Raw genomic sequence first — 16,380 nt, 5'->3', positions numbered from 1 at the left:
GTATTCGAATACTATATTATTATTACTATTAGTAATATACTTTAAGTCTATATATAAAATACTAAATTACTATATAATAATTACATATGAAATAATGATATAGCTATACTAATAATCTAATACTAACAATCTAATATATATAGACTTTAGTTATGCTTATATTAATATAATTATACTAATAACTATAATTAATATTAATACTATTAATCTATTATATAATATAACTACAACTAATTTAGATCTTCCCACTAGGGTAGGAAGCCCGAGATATCTATTGTAATTATTACACCTTGCTCCATTAATCTGCTGCATAATGAAGTCTTTTGCTTCCTTCTTTGTATTAGAGCTAAAGAACACACTGGTTTTCTATTTGTTCAAGGTTTGGCCTGAAGCTTCCTCATAAACAGCCAGTAGACTCTTGATCTGATACCACTCAACCAACTTGGCTCTGCAAAAGATCACACAGTCGTCAGTGAAAAGGAGGTGGTTTATCCTCAGACCATTCCTCTTCACAGCTATCCCTTCAATAAGGCTACTGTTTTTTGCATTATTCAAGAGGGTACTGAGGGCTTCAGCACAAAGTAAGAACAGATAAGGTGACAGAGGGTCACCTTGTCTTAGCCCTCGTGTGGGGAAAATTGTCTCTCCCGGTATCCCATTCACAAGAGTAGAATAGGTTACTGACCTGACACAAGCCATTACCATTTTGGTCCACTTCAAACCGAAACCCATCTTCATCAGAATAGCCTCCAAAAAACTCCACTCCACTCTATCATAGGGTTTTGACATATCCAACTTGATGGCCATTGACCCCTCCCTACCTTTCTTCTTTGAGTGCATAGTATGAAGAAGTTCATAGGCAACCATAATATTGTCAGTTATGAGCCTATTTGGAAGGAAAGCACTTTGGTTCCAGGATATCACCTTTTCCAGCACCCCTTTCATTCTATTTGCAATCACCTTAGAAATGAGCTTGTAACCAACGTTGCATAAAGAGATTGGTCTAAAGTCGTGGACCGTGGATGGGGCATTTACCTTAGGGATTAAAGCAATATGTGTGTGGTTCATGATCCCTAGCATATTCCCCGAGTTTAGAAAAAACAAAACAGCTTCTGAAACTTCCTTTCCCACAGTCTTCCAATGCTCTTGGTAGAATCCTGCACTAAAACCATCAGGGCCAGGTGATTTATAGGGGGACATCTGCTTCAAGGCTGTTTCTATTTCCTTTACAGAAAAATTCCTTTCCAGATTAACTCTCATGTCTTCTGTTACCCTTTGCACAACTCCCTGTAAGCAGAAACTGATGCACTCTGGGTTAGCCTGAGTTGACTGATACACTAACTTAAAATATTCTTTAAAACCCGCAGCTATGGCTTCCCTCTCTACTAGCTCAGTGCCATTCATATCAATTACTCTTTTTATGGTATTTTTCTTTTTTCGTTGGTTTACACATGAGTGGTAAAACTTTGTGTTTCTGTCACCTTTTTCCAGCCAGTGTTTTTTTGCTCTCTGCTTCCACTTTATATCTTCTTGGTTCAACAGGTGATCAATCTCTACTTGGAGCTGTTTTTTTTCTCTTACATTACCAGGCCTTGCATCTCTTTGTAGTAAGTTCAGCTGATTGTATTTAACTTTCAAAGCTTCGAGTCTCTCCCTCTGCAGGTTTCTACTCCATTGGTTAAGTTTCCTTTGTGTATATTCTAATTTTCTCATCAACCTCTCTAGACTATTACCCCATCCCACCTGTTTACTCCAAGCCTCAATGACTGTCTCGCTGCAGCCTATCTCCTTGTTCCAACTGACCTCATACTTGAATGAGAAAGACCCTCTTTGACTTGAGCCCCTCTTTGAACTGCAGTACAACAAAATAGGACAGTGGTCAGAGCAAATTGCTGGAAGTGTCTCAACTGAGTGCACCGGATACAAGGATTTCCACCCCTCATTAGCAACTGTTCTGTCAAGTCTCTCTCTTGTAAAAGTCTCATCTTCATGTCGGTTACTCCATGTGTATTTACTGCCTATCCAACCCAGATCAAACAAATTCCCATCCTCCATCGTGTTTCTAAACTGGCTCATAAGATTTTCACTTCTAGGATTACCCCCCTCTTTCTCATCACAGAAGAGTACCTCATTAAAATCACCTATTACTCCCCAACCGCCAACAACAGGCTTAAAAGATAATAACAACTCCCAGGTTTTGCTTCTCAAGTGTGAAACTGGGTGACCATAATAACAAGTCAAAAGCCACTGTTTATTATTTAAATCATCATTTATCCTCACATTGATATGGTGTTGGGAGTAATTTACTAAATCAATCAGACTATCCTTCTTCCATAACAACATAAGACCACCACTTCTTCCTATTGCTCCCACGGCAACACAACCATTAAACTGACACCTTCTTGCGATTCTTTGAGCATTAGAGTATGAAAGTTTGGTTTCCATTAAGAAAACCACATCCGGGTTCTTATCCTTTACCATAAGGTAAAGGCTTTGGACTGTTCGGGGGTTCCCAAGCCCCCCGACAGTTCCAACTTAGGATCTTCATACCCCCTGGTGGGGCTGCCTAGCAGCCTCCACCATATCCAAAGTGATGCTATCCTCCACCCGTAATTCATACAATTGACTCTTTTTAACTCTTTTCGAAAGACTAGAGTTATCGGTTCTTACCTCCACTGGCCGCTTCTCTCCTTGGGAACGGGTAACTATAGATGAAGAAGCTGGTTTCGTTTGGTCCCGGGCTTGCCGTTTCCATCTTCGGCCTTCCCTTTGACAGGGATAGACCTGTATGGGGTAAATGCCTCTAACATCCTCTGTTGTAAACGAGTTAGCCGTTGGAGGGGCTGAACCCGAGTCTTTTGGTTTAAAGCAAATAATGTTTGGATCATATATTTTCCTTTGCTCAGGCCCATCTATGTTCTCTGACCCATCCATATACTCTGACCATTTTTCCGGCCCATCTGCATTCTCTGGCCCAATTTTATTCGTCTCTTTCAGATTACCTTCCCGCTCTTTTTTCCCCCTCTGGTCTCGTACTGTCTCGACTCCCTCCCAACTGGGTTGGTGCACAGTATCCAATACAGCCATCCCCTCCTCTGACTCCGCTGAGACTTGTACCTTTTCCTTATGGGCTAAGGGAAAATTAACTATGACGGTTGTTGGGGCCTGTGCATGAGGCGAATGGGGTGTTAGAGATCTGATTCTGCCCCTGCCTTGCTGTTCACCTTCGTCGTTGCCTTCGTCTTCACCCGACTCTACCTGATTATTATTTTCCCCTGTACCATGCTCTTTTCTTCCATTGTTTGCATTATAGGAAGACATATTTCTTCTATAAACATTTTCCGCCCGGAGCCAAGACCCAAACTGGGCCTCTGTTCCCGCCTTTCCTTCTTCCTCGCCATATTGAGCCTGGCACCCCGTTTCTTTATGAAGGAACCACCCACATCTGAAGCAGATTTTGGGTAGATTCTCATAACGAAAATGGACCCACTGCTTTGACTGATCTATATTGATGAATCGACCCCTTGGGATGGCCTTGTACAACGGTAGCTCAATTTTCACCCGGAGGCTCCTCCCCCATCCTATGCCGTCCTCTTCTACGTCTACCTCGATAACTTTGCCCACTGACTTACCTATCTGAGTTCCCCATTCCAGCGACATACATCCCAGTGGAAGGTTGTGAATTTGCATCCAGAAAGTTTCCTTATCGAAGAGAAAGTTACCTGGCCGTTTCTTCCCCTCATACCGTCTCAGAAGGAACAGAGCAGAGTCGAAAGTCCACGGTTTCCCATCAAGGATTCTGTACATATCTGCATGTGTTTCAAAAGTGATAACGAAAGTATTTTTTTCCACTTCTAGAAAAGTTGCCCTTTTGCTTATTCTCCAAATCTTTGCCATAGTATTGCTTATCAGAGTCTTACTCACTAATCTGTCAGAGCAGACCTTTCCTATTAAGCTTCTTTCCCCTTTACGATCTATCTCCTCGTCTCCTTTCCAGCTCACCTCCACTATCTCTTCTTCCTCCTCTGTTAGTCTAAACTTTTTCCATTGTTCCTCTAATCCCTTTGTGCTATGGACGTTCTCTCTCGACATGGTTTATCCACGGTAGCAAGTGGAAAACCAGGAAGACTGTTATTCAACACCTCAGAGCGTTAACACCTTCAGTAGCCTAAAAGAAAAGATATGGAAGAGGATAAACAATTGGAAATCAAAGTTTCTATCAATAGCTGGAAAGGAAATCTTAATTAAAAGTGTGCTGCAAGCAATACCTGCATATTCTATGAGTGTCTTCAAGCTGCCTGGAAAACTTCTTAAAGAGATTGAAGCAATGATGGCCAGTTTCTGGTGGAAGCATAAAGAGGGAGGGAATGGCATACACTGGAAATCCTGGAAACAAATGGGGGAAGTGAAGAATCAAGGAGGTTTAGGTTTCAGGGATCTTAACAGCTTTAACAGAGCACTCTTAGCCAAGCAAATATGGAGAACGGTAAAGGAGCCCCTGTCCCTAGTCTCGAGGGTATACAAACAGAAATATTTTCAGCACTGTGATGTAATGGAGGCTGAGTTAAAAGGGTCACCATCGTACATTTGGAGGAGCCTCTGGTCCAGCATGGGATTGGTAAAGGAGGGGCTAGTTTGGAGAGTAGGAAATGGGAGGAACATAAAAATATGGAAGGACAAATGGGTGCCTAAACTAGTAACTTTTCAGATTCAGACCCATGTTAATTCTCTTGATCCGGATAGCAAAGTGGAAGCCTTAATTGATGAAGATTCTAGGACTTGGAAGGCAAACCTGGTAAGTACTATCTTCAATGAAGAGGAAAAAGAGTCCATACTCTCGATTCATATTAGTAGTACAGGGGCCAGAGATAAAAGGATATGGGTGGGGACTGATAAAGGCATCTTTTCTGTCAAAAGTGCATATTTTATGGATACAAAGCTGGCTAGTAGAAGGTTAGCTGAATCATCTTCAGGTGGAATGAACAAAGGGACATGGAAGGAGCTATGGCAACTTGAGGTCCCGGGCAAGGTTAAAATGCTAATCTGGAAAAGCCTCTCAGACATCCTTCCAACAAAAGGCAATTTATACAGAAGAAACATTGTGGAATGCAATTTATGCCCCATTTGTATGAGGGAGGCCGAAACTTCTTTACATACCCTTTGGGCTTGCCCAGCAGCAAGGGATGTGTGGGGAAGTGATGGTAGTAAGCTCAAAAAATGGAGTAGTTTTTTCCCTGATTTCCAGAAGTTGTGGGAAGAGATGACAAACAGGTTAAAAAGTGAAGATTTACAGTTGGCCGCAGTCATTTGCTATCATATATGGAGTAGAAGAAATGGCTTCATCTTTAAAGACCAATTCAGTAGCCCAGAATCTATTATAGCAAGGGCTCAAACCGAGGTTGATATGCAGAGGGAGGTTAACCAGCAAAACAGCAGCAGACCTGAAGGAAGAACAGCTGTAGCAACATCAAACCAAGTTTGGCAGCCTCCTGAATGGCCTATGTTCAAAGTTAATGTTGATGCAGTTTTTGACAAGTCCTTAAACAGGATGGGGATAGGCATCATTGTGAGAGACAGTGAAGGTAAGATCCAAGCATGTTTAACAGCTCCTAAAGAGCGAGTCTACTCAGCTGCACAAGCAGAAAGAGCAGCATTGCAGAGGGCTATGTATTTGTGTTCTGAGATGGGTATGCAGCAAGTCGTTTTCGAGGGGAATGCCAAAGTTGTTATCAATGCAATCAATTCCAAGGAGGTAGATAGTTCGTGGCATGGCCAAGAATCTGAGGACCTTCAACAATGGATGGCGGCTCATCCGTTTTGGAGTCTTGTTTTTGTATATAGATCAGCAAACCAAGCTGCCCACGCTGCAGCTAAGGTAGCTATTAGGGACTCTTGTGAAAAAATCTGGCTAGAAGATGGCCCTCCTGTGGTCAAGGCTTCTGTCTTGTTTGATGTATCCCGTGCTATGGTTTTTTGATAAATGAAGTAGTGCTCCATTTCAAAAAAAAAAAAAAAAAAAACTATAACTAATAAGTCTAATATTAATATTTTTACTAATAGTAGGTGACATAAAGTTGTTAAAATTGCCATGCCACCAGGCTAGCAATAGCTGCTAATAAATTGGCTAATTGCTACTTTCACTAGCCAATCCGTACAATAATAATAAATGAATCTATCTCTTAAGGTTAAAAATAAAAAATAATAAAATAAAATAAATAAAACAGCACACTTTTTTTTTATCCCAAGAGAACAGCACTTTCTCCTTCACAATTCACCCCTCTCACCCATAAATTTCAAAAAATATGATTATTTAAAAAATATATATGAATTTAAAACAAAAATGAAATAATTGGTAAAAAAAAAAATCTAAAAACCTCTGATTGTTTGGAGAAAATGAGTTTTTAAAAATATATCCACTAAAAAAAATGGAAAATATATACAGGGATGTGGAAAAAACTTGAGAACTATATGATTAGCCGAGAAAGTATACAACAAATATTTAAATGAAATATCAAATTAAATAACTAAAAATAGATAAATGGAGTGTAGACATGATTTTGTGTACGTAAGATGGCTAAGATAAATTAATTAAATAAATAAATAAATAATCTTTTCAAGTGAAGATTTATTCAGTCGAGTATGAACGCTTTAGATGCTTTCTTAATTTAGACGTTAGGAAAATTGTAATTACATTTGATGATAGATTGACTTACGTTACAGAAGCTTTGAAAACTGAAACGTACGTACAGAAGATAAGAAACGTACAGAGATAAGACATTGTGAAATGGTAGATTTTTTATGCTTCCTTCCTTCATCAACCTCCTCCTTCTGGTTTGCTATTATATATTATAGAAATCGTTGCCATAGAAACTTCTAATTGGTGGTCATGTTAATTGACCATTTCACAATATGGAGGTTTATAAATTCTACCACCAGACGTAGTGCTTTATCATATTTGACTATTTATTTTTATGTATAATTAAGATCGATTAATGTCGTTAAAATAATTGATAATTGATCATGATACCATGACTGTTGAAGCCACACGACGCTCAGCTAGCTGCCATGTCTGCATGAGCTAGCCCCCAAAGACATGAGCAGTCTCATCTTCAGCTCCCATGATTGTCAGCACTATCTCGATGATGATCGACCAGTTGCCCATGCATATTCCAGCTGCATAATTAAGTTGGAACGGAAATTGAAAAACATCTCTGTCCTTGTTTAGAGATCAGCCGGATCGATATGATGAATTTCCTAAAATTAGGCTCCCCGAAATGAAATTCGGTCCAACTACCCGAGCAAATTGCAATATTCCAACATTTTCCCTTCCTAGCTGTTAATTAGTTGATATAGTGGAGACGTGAAGAAAAGAAGAATGGGTCGAGGTCTCTTTCTTTTCATTTGACTTGAGCCGAAAGAAGAAATTCAGGTGGCAAACTTGCTGATTGGACATCTTAGAAAGAAGAAAACAGACGAAGTTAAGAGAAGAATATCTAGGAGCTAATAATGATGAAAGGGACATGTAAACTTTGCTTGTTAGATAACATGACTTTGTATCATCCTCCTGAATTCACATTTTTCTGTTCTTAATTTACTTCTTTCACTGTTTCTTCTCTTTTTTCTGTAACAAATATAAAGATAATTTGAGAAAGAACTGAACCCATATTTTCAGCTACATGTAGCATGCATGTGTGTTGGCTAATAAAAAGTCCATTTAGGTACATATCAAAAGTAAACTTCAATTAGCCACAGACAAGCTTGGTGATCACATTACCAAGATTATATTCTTAATTTCTCCTCCACTTGTTTAAACAGGAACAAACGTCCCAAAAAAGCTTGTCCGAGAAACACATCAGCTTATGATTAAAAAAATGCATGATCATGGGGTTTGCTAAAGCAAGTTAATATACAATCAGAATCACTGCCTTTTTCCTTAGGCCTTGACGTTATTAGAATAATCAATGTAAATATTTAAAGGATAGGAATGGTTTGACAATATATTTTAACAACCAATTACTCTTTTTTGGTGGGTAAGAGTCACTAATCCTACCTCCTCGATCTCTATGCATATTGCCTTTAGCTCTTGATCACCTCTATGTTAGATTAGGTTTGGTAACCCTACCAAGTTTTAGGTATTTATTTCTCCTTTAAATCCCAGCTGTGACAAAGACAAGTACCCTATGCCATGGTCTGTGGCCTTGAATTAACCTGCATGAAGTAGCTTGCTGCTGATCATAAATCACCCGAAACTGATCATAAATCACCCTAAAATACTTCTAAAAGTTTTCCTCTTCTCTTAATAAGGATGTTAACTACAAGGGCTAAAGAGTGGGGGAATTAAGTTTAAGAAAAGCAGCTTAATATGTGAGATTTGAAGTTCTGGACCAATATCTCTGCAATTTGTATTTCAAAGTTATTAACTACTACTACGCAATTGCTTAATTGAATTGATTGGGGGATGAAGTATTGGGATGGGAAAGAAATGCAGTCAAGTTTGGATCTATTCCCTTGAAAAAGTCAGTTTTAGATTTTTTTTTTTTTTTTTTTTTTTAAACAATATAATAATTCCTGATCAGTTGTTGAACACAACCTCCTAGATGGACAAAAATGGGTATGAGCAGAAAGGATAAGTCACTCGAGAGGAGAGAATCTTTATGGATGAAATAATTGGTCCCCATGTATAATAATGTGCGTGATGATAATGTGACAAATAAACAAAGATGACCCAAGTTTTCAATCATTCATCATCATCTACTGCAAGCCAAAAATCCTTGGGAATAATGCTAGAAGCACTCAAATTAGTCGTCACTTCGAGCAAAAACAACTCTACAACAATGTCCCACACTCCTCTCTTATCTCTATCTGCTCGGGAGAGGGTAAAAAGCAAATACAAGTCCAGAAACTAAAAGCCCAGAAAAAAATTATACAAATTTTAGAAACACTATAAAAGAAAAGTTAAAAGGAAAACCCACTCTGACCTAACAGTTTTTGTCCCTAAATAAATCATCCCCAAGTGATCAATTCGTAGTCAAGAATGGGAAAAAAAAAAAAAAAAAAAGTGACGATATTTTTCTGATAACACAGGCTTTTTGAGAGCTGTTGATCAAGAAAATTCTTTATGGCCATCCTCAAATTCTGAATTATTCACTCCGTCTAGCAGCATTTCTTGGTAACGGCAATCATGACTGCAAAAGGCTTTCTCACCCCTGCATATGTCAGAGGCGAACGGTAGTACTTAGGCTTTTAGTCATAAGCAAGCTAGAAATATAGAAGAATACATGATTTAATTAGGTACAGCCTGATCATTAAAGTCTACAAAAACAAATATAAGAGTTTTCAGTAAAAATCTATCTCGTCCAGTCTATATTCTAATCGTAGCACCAAATTTGGATTCAATACCAAAATATAGCAGAAACGACATTTTCTGGATCCTTACAAACTCATACATTTTTCTACCATCCCTAGGATTGTTAATTAAAAAGAAGGAACTGGACCAAACCTGTAAATGTAAATGTCTTTAGTCTGTTCAAGATTCTTCTTGCAAGTGTAGCAGAAGCTGAGGAAGTTCTCCGAGGAAGACTTATGCTCACCCGGCAAAGAACAATACGTCTCCACAATGCAGTTATCAAATATACGAGTGGTTCTTGGAATAGGCCCGTGAGATATCACGCATGTATATTCCTCAGACAGCTCCATCTCACTCACAGAGAGACTAGCCTTGACAACTCGTGGAGAAGCAAATTCTGATAATTGCAAATTCCGGGTCTTGATTCCAAAATCACCCGGAGATATTGGAGACTCATTTGGAGAAAGTGTAGTGAGTATCATGGGAGGAATTTGAACTCTAAGCTTTTTACCAAAGAGAACCTTTCCATTGCTGGGTTTAGAAGAATCTTCATTACTTCCATCATTGAAAGTATCTAAAAGAGCAAGTGCAATGCCTTTTGAGTCCATTTTATCCCATGAGTGTTTGTTTTCTGAGAAATTTTTTCCGGATTTTGGTTGGCTTCTGTCGTATGAGAAGGCGTTTACACAAGAACATGAGACTGGTGTGGTGTCGAGAATTGAGGTTGGACTCATCACTGCTTCACTCTCAGAGAGACCCTTTGCTGTGAAAGCTCTGAATCTTGGAGAGCCAAAGAAAGATGGGATTGGCCTGGTACGTTTTTGGGTGGGAGATTGTTGAGAGCTGTGATCAGCCATTAATGATTGCTTGCTGGTCACTGCTCTGGATCTATTTCTCAGCATAACTCCCTCTTCTCGGATAGTCCTCGGCGCAGTAAAATAGTTTTAATTTGCAGTGTCTAAGGGAAAACAAAAATTTTGTTAGTTTTAGACGATAGAAAATTAATTTACATTGAAAGTGATGCAGAGAACAATATCAGAGATATACAATTGAGAGCTCACATGCTATTATTAGGGTAAATATAGCCCAGTGACAGCCATGATCAGTTGCTACAGCTGAAAGTCTGGGGCCAAACCTTGGAGCTTTGAAGGTAGAAGAAAAACGCACTCTTTCTTCCTTGAAAAACACTACTCGATTGCCCTTTGCTCCGTCAATAAAACCCAGAAATTAATAAAAGAAACAAACCCAGTACTTTACAGTTTACACTGTGAAAATGCCTGATCCATTAATTCGATCTTGGCACTAATGGAACATGACCAGTAAATAAAAGCAGGGTGCCCTTATTTGGCCGTGTTCCCCCAGGAAGAACAAAGACCAATTACCATCGTAACAACTCGCATGCAAGCCATGTGATCAAGACCAGACATGGACAAGAGGCCTGCCATTTATAACAACAAAGGAACTGTATTTTTATACTCTAGTGCGCGCTTCTGAAAGAAATGGTATAAATTGTTTCACCACTCCCCATGAAAAAGAAAACCCATCAATATCATCACCATGTAGTAAATGAAAGATAAGACACTTTATCTCTCTCTCTCTCCCCCAAAAGACTCAAATCTTTGCTTTCTGTTCGTGGGTGCTTAATTCACTCTACCATTAATTCCTCTTTCTGTTCGCAACGAACTTGCAAACAGATCAAAAAGCGAAAGTTAAAAAAACAAAAAATAAAAGAGAAAAAGGATAGCCTACAACTCAAAAGGGAAGAGTTTATGTTGGGGGCGTGCCCCTTTTAAGGAGAGGAGACGAAGAGGAGAGAAGGAAGGTTGTGCTTGAGAATCAGTTGTTTTTCTTTTCCTTTTTCTTTTTTTTCTTTTTTATTTTTTATTTTGTTTTTTGGCCTTTTCTGGGCAGATAATCAGCTGTTCGATTCTTTTGACAGTACCATCACAACATCCAAATTAACATCGTATTTTTCTTAATTTTGGATAATAGTCAATAATTCCTTATTTTCTCCACTGCAAAATAGTTGTCTTTTTGTGGGTACTTTGTCCAGACTCTCTTGGAGACTCCGACGAATCTCTCACTGTACGTACGCTGAGGAGTTATGAATGCAGAATAAACGCGCGCGCTTGTACGGAAATTTATTAAATTTGTGAATTGACAATTTTGTTTAAAAAAAAAAAAAAACTGAACTTTTGAAATAGAATAGTAGGAAAAAAAATTTATTTGTTTTACTTCTTTTTCATTTATTTTTTTATATTTTTAAATATTTTTTAAAAATAAAAAATTCACAATATCATTAAAAAAATATTTCTTTAATCACTAAATAATAATAATAAAAGGATTTAGCACACAAAGCATTTCTGTTTGAAATATAACCTTAATTTCTTCGTATTGACCGCATGCAGCTATAGCATTAACAACCTTTGAAAAATAGAAAACCAAAAAAGAAAAAAAAAAAAAAGGCAGAGAGGTTTCAGGTGTGACACACCTCATAGGTGTTCTGGTGTATCTGACATTTTTATTGTATTTGGTTTGAGTTCAAGAGTTCTAGATGATGATTATATATAAATATTATATTATAGAATCATTTTGTAAAACATCTTTAGATTTTGACGCATCTCATATCAGAATGATCGATCAAGACCATTTTCACAAGGCATATAAGATGAATCAATATATACATACGTGGTAGGAAATGCAGATGCACTACAGATATGAATGTCAAACGTGACATGATCACATGACCAGAATAAGAAAAACATCATTGGAAAAACATCATGGGACCCAAGGCCGGAAACCAACTTTGTTTCATATAATTAAATAAAGTTTATATAAACGCCCTCGAGGAACTGATGAATAATGGGTCCATATAAATATATATACATACATATATATATATATATATATATATATATATATATACATACATATATATATATATATATATATATATATATATATATATATATATATATATATATATATATATATATATATATATATCAGGCTGGTGTTGATCCTAGCTATGATCTTACTTGCATTTTTTATTTTTTATTTTTTGTTTTTTGGCTTGCTCTATAAACCTCTGATCTTGTCTCTTTTGAAAAGCTTGGGATTTGGGAAGCTAGGATTATTAAGTTTTAGATTAGAGTGGACAACCAAGCTGCTACCTAGCTACAGTACTGGGGAAAAAATAGATAGGCTGTTTTTCTCTTCATATATATAGGAAAACTTTGGTAGCTAGCCAACTATAAATATTATATATATGTATATGTGCTTGGAATTAAGCTCGATATCATGTAGTGTACGTATGTCTTGGCATGCATATATATAAATGACTAGCTAGCTAGTACGTCTCACCTTATATAATTCGATGCTCAGCCACCTCTCGAGTCTCGACCTCGTGACCACCGATCGAGCTAGCTAACTAGCTAGCTAGCCACACAACAAAGGCGATGATAATAAAAATTATGGGTAACTATTGATCGAGCACAATGTTTAATTAGCCATGCATGGTCCTCAAACGATTAAAGTCACTCTAATTATACCTTAATATATCCTCACTCCGCTTGACAAGGGACGGAACGAGACCATCACTTTGGAGACACAAAATTAATTAAGCTTCGAGTGGATTAGACTCTCCTAAACACAATGTACAGCTCCCCGCTCTTGATTATCCCCTTTTCTTTTATATAAATTTTAATATTAAATCACGTCGTAAATCTTCTAATCTTATTTATGCTATTTTTCCTTTATTCAACGTCTAAGCTTCCCCTCTCTAATTGACATTACGCACTAATTAACCGTATATATATATATAAACACAACCTCCAACTATTGATGGAGGGATTGATCAAAAGGATCTGTCATGATCAGCACATAGAATGCCGCTTGTTTATAAATATGATAGGGTCCTAAATTCTAGTACTACTTAATTTATCGCTTTCCGAAAGGTGGGATCAGAAAAAGGTTGGCTAAAGTGGCACGTACGCCGATGCCATTATGATGGCTCGGAGACAGTCGGAGAAATATTCATGGTAATTAATGGGACACCCGGTACGTTTAAATAACGCTAATCTCGTTAACATCATCAACTAATTCTTTAAAGTGTTCATAATTTAAGTTCCTTATTCTTCGAGAGTTGCTTTAATTTAGTTGGTTAGACACATCAATCATAGATCATCTCGCACACCACCCCGGCCCTCATCGATCTGATTCATCCAAATATCTTTTATATAGTCATAAAATAAAAATAATTTTATAATATACCGCATATCGAAATTTATTCATTTATAAATTTATTTTTATAAAATAAAAATATTTGTACAGTCCTTTTCTCTCTCATCGTTTAATTACACAAAACCTAGCACGTAAGTTTCAACAATGTTACGTGTCGTGACTCACCAAACAATGGCTCCATTTTCTTCGAATATTCGTGGCCTTATCTATTCAGTATTCAATCACTTCCTTGACACGTACGTAGGGGTCGACACACATGAAGTCTCGACCACATCAATTATATCTTTAATTCAGTCCCCCTTATATCTTGAAGATAAATAAATATATCTCAAGAGAGTTGGTGGCATAGTTTCAGATTGTCTTTTAGTGCTACGTGAAAACTTGCTATCGGGAGCTAGCCGATAGCAGCAGCGACCCACTATAACCTATTTGGTTTTGCACGTCAACTCAACGCATCTCTCTTTTACATGACGTCAATTCAACTTATCTACAAATTATCTTATTATATATTATTTTACAGAATTCTCATTTAATCGATCTCATCTATTAATCAAACCAGACGTAATCTATCTTGTATATATGGGTTCTCGTATATTATGTATATTAAATTATTATCCAGCATGCATACCGGCCCATCAATGCCTATGAAACGAGTGGAAGCTGCCAGCGTGCCAAGTGTCATTTGCATGATTCATGCTACATGATATATATTGCCAAGGGAAAACTATAGTTATAAACATAATTATATACTAATCTATGTATTAATATAATATAATTGGTTAAAAAATAAATTTTATTAAAAATAATATTAATTTTAATTTTAAATATAAATAAATTAATTTTAATATACATATTAGTACGCGACTGTGCTTGTATGTAGCAAAACTCATTATCAAGGCAATAGTCGAAAAATAGAGTATTAACATTATGGTACAAGATATTGACCAAACCACTTAAAAGGCAACTCTTCCGAGCATTGAAATTGAGATCATTACACGTAACATTGAGTGGGAATGGTGTTGGCACCATGTAGGATGAGATAGACCTCTCAATTTCCTGACTTTGTTCCAATAGCTATCGTACGTATCAAATGAATTGCCGTTGAAGTGAAAAGAAGTGCCTGCATGGCTGTTATATATATATATTAGCCTTGCAGGGGCATGATATGATGTTCCATTAGACTAATCCTCTTTAATTCTGACCGTTAAAAAAAAAAGAAATTGATCTTAGGGGGTGGTTGGAAGGAAATTAGGAAAGTATCTGAGGATTAAATTATAAGGTGAAACATATAATATGCATCGGCCTTTTGGTAAATTTGAAATGGTGATAGATAGATAGATATGGTGATCATCATGAGGTCATGCATGGTAGGCCAAATGCCAAATATTATTATTTTAAAGACAATGTCAGACAAAGACTATAATTTAAGAGTTTTTTGTTTGAGGACTGATCGAGTTGGGACATAAAACAAAAAGATTTTCTTGTATTTATTATTTTCCCCGTAAATCTTAGAATATGATCTGAATTTGGTTATTTCACTTGACGATATAAACAAGTACAGTGTTGTTCTCTTGAAGAATGAAGAGAGACCTATGAAGTAACGAAACTTCCTCAATAATTCTGGACTCCACAAATCTTATCCAATATTGCTGTCTTTTCTTTCTTTCCGCTGGGAAATGAATGAAAGTTTCGTGTTTGTTTAAACAACACAACAATCCAAAGCACCCTTAGTACTGATCCCACCAAATAGAAAGAATATAAAGAGATTAAAACCATGTCTGTATATATATATATAGCAGAAATATTTACTTTTATTTGTCTTTTAGCAATCCCAAGTTCGACATGAAGAAAAACAGGTCTTTGGTGGTATTCATCCCGAATACAACAGGACAACCTTATTTATGTGCTCTGCCTTTGGCTACCCGATCCAGATGGTGGCTAAATTAACTAAATTATGTTCTCTTTTGATTCCTAAGAGAATGCGTTATGAAATAAATATAAATTTCCCATCTTTTATTTTTGGGTAAATTCCTCAATTTAAAACGAGTCCTTAAAATAAATATTTTGAATAATAATAATAATAATAATAATAATCCTTGTGATATTTCTCAAATCTTAAAATTCAAGTGGTCCCACCATTCAATATCACCTTGTTATATGATAAAAAAAATATGCTTATATAGTCAAAATTTTAAAAAATAAAAAGATACCAAATTAAGAAAAATCAACTAAAATTTGAAACCAAAGTGATAAAAGTAAAAATACTAAAAGCTAGAAAAATTAGCAAAAATTAAAAATTTTATGCATAAAAAATAACTGATTAAACAACACAACACTAACAGAAATGTCATCTTCGTGGCAGGTAGTCCTAAGACAAGACTACCTTTGGATGGGCCCAGACATGGCCCTAGCGAAGGGGCAACCCACAGAGATGACTACTGCACAGATCAGGCCATGACCTTTTGGGTGGTCCCCGCAAATGAGCCACTCGGCCCACCCCCGCCTTATTGAGGGCCACCCTAGACCAACTTTGTCGATTCGTGCCTCGTGTAGAGCTGGCTTGATTGCCTTCAAGTTGATTTTAAAATTAAAAAGAAAAACCTTTCTAAAAAGTCGTAAGCCTTTTTTTTTTCAAGTTTTTGTTGATTTTTTTCATCTCATATTTATATTTATTTCCTTAGTTAAATTGAAGAAATGGAGAACGCTACAAGGATCAATGCCCATGATTTCTGTTTTGGAGTAACATATTAAAAATAAATAAAAATAAATAAAAGGAAGGATTCTCCTCGATT

At 36.8% G+C, this 16,380-nt stretch overlaps 1 protein-coding gene across 2 annotated transcripts; it reads right to left on the bottom strand.

Annotated features, from left to right (window-relative positions):
• Window positions 1–8,768: 8,768 nt before the first annotated feature.
• On the bottom strand, window positions 8,769–11,140 carry LOC122317178 (FCS-Like Zinc finger 8-like). 2 transcript variants are annotated; one of them, XM_043134134.1, is made up of 3 exons: window positions 10,394–11,140; window positions 9,500–10,304; window positions 8,769–9,206 (listed from the first exon to the last, which is right to left on the bottom strand). In XM_043134134.1, exons 2-3 carry the CDS (start codon window positions 10,246–10,248, stop codon window positions 9,104–9,106), a joined length of 852 nt encoding a protein of 283 aa, XP_042990068.1. In that variant the 5' UTR covers window positions 10,249–10,304; window positions 10,394–11,140; the 3' UTR covers window positions 8,769–9,103. The 2 variants fall into 2 exon arrangements, with proteins under 2 accessions (XP_042990068.1, XP_042990067.1); XM_043134133.1 differs by having other exon boundaries at window positions 10,408–11,138.
• Window positions 11,141–16,380: the final 5,240 nt, after the last annotated feature.

The sequence above is a fragment of the Carya illinoinensis genome, chromosome 7 (assembly GCF_018687715.1).
Source record: "Carya illinoinensis cultivar Pawnee chromosome 7, C.illinoinensisPawnee_v1, whole genome shotgun sequence".
NCBI lineage: Eukaryota > Viridiplantae > Streptophyta > Magnoliopsida > Fagales > Juglandaceae > Carya > Carya illinoinensis.
The sequence above is the reverse complement of the archived record's forward strand: the minus strand, read 5'-3'. Positions and strand labels throughout refer to the sequence as shown.

Excerpts from the sequence above, each read along its gene's own strand:
- LOC122317178 (XM_043134134.1), bottom strand. The coding sequence starts at position 10,248 with ATGCTGAGAAATAGATCCAGAGCAGTGACCAGCAAGCAATCATTAATG. Across the intron at positions 9,207-9,499 it reads AAAGACATTTACATTTACAG|GGGTGAGAAAGCCTTTTGCA; the intron begins GTTTGGTCCAGT and ends TGACATATGCAG.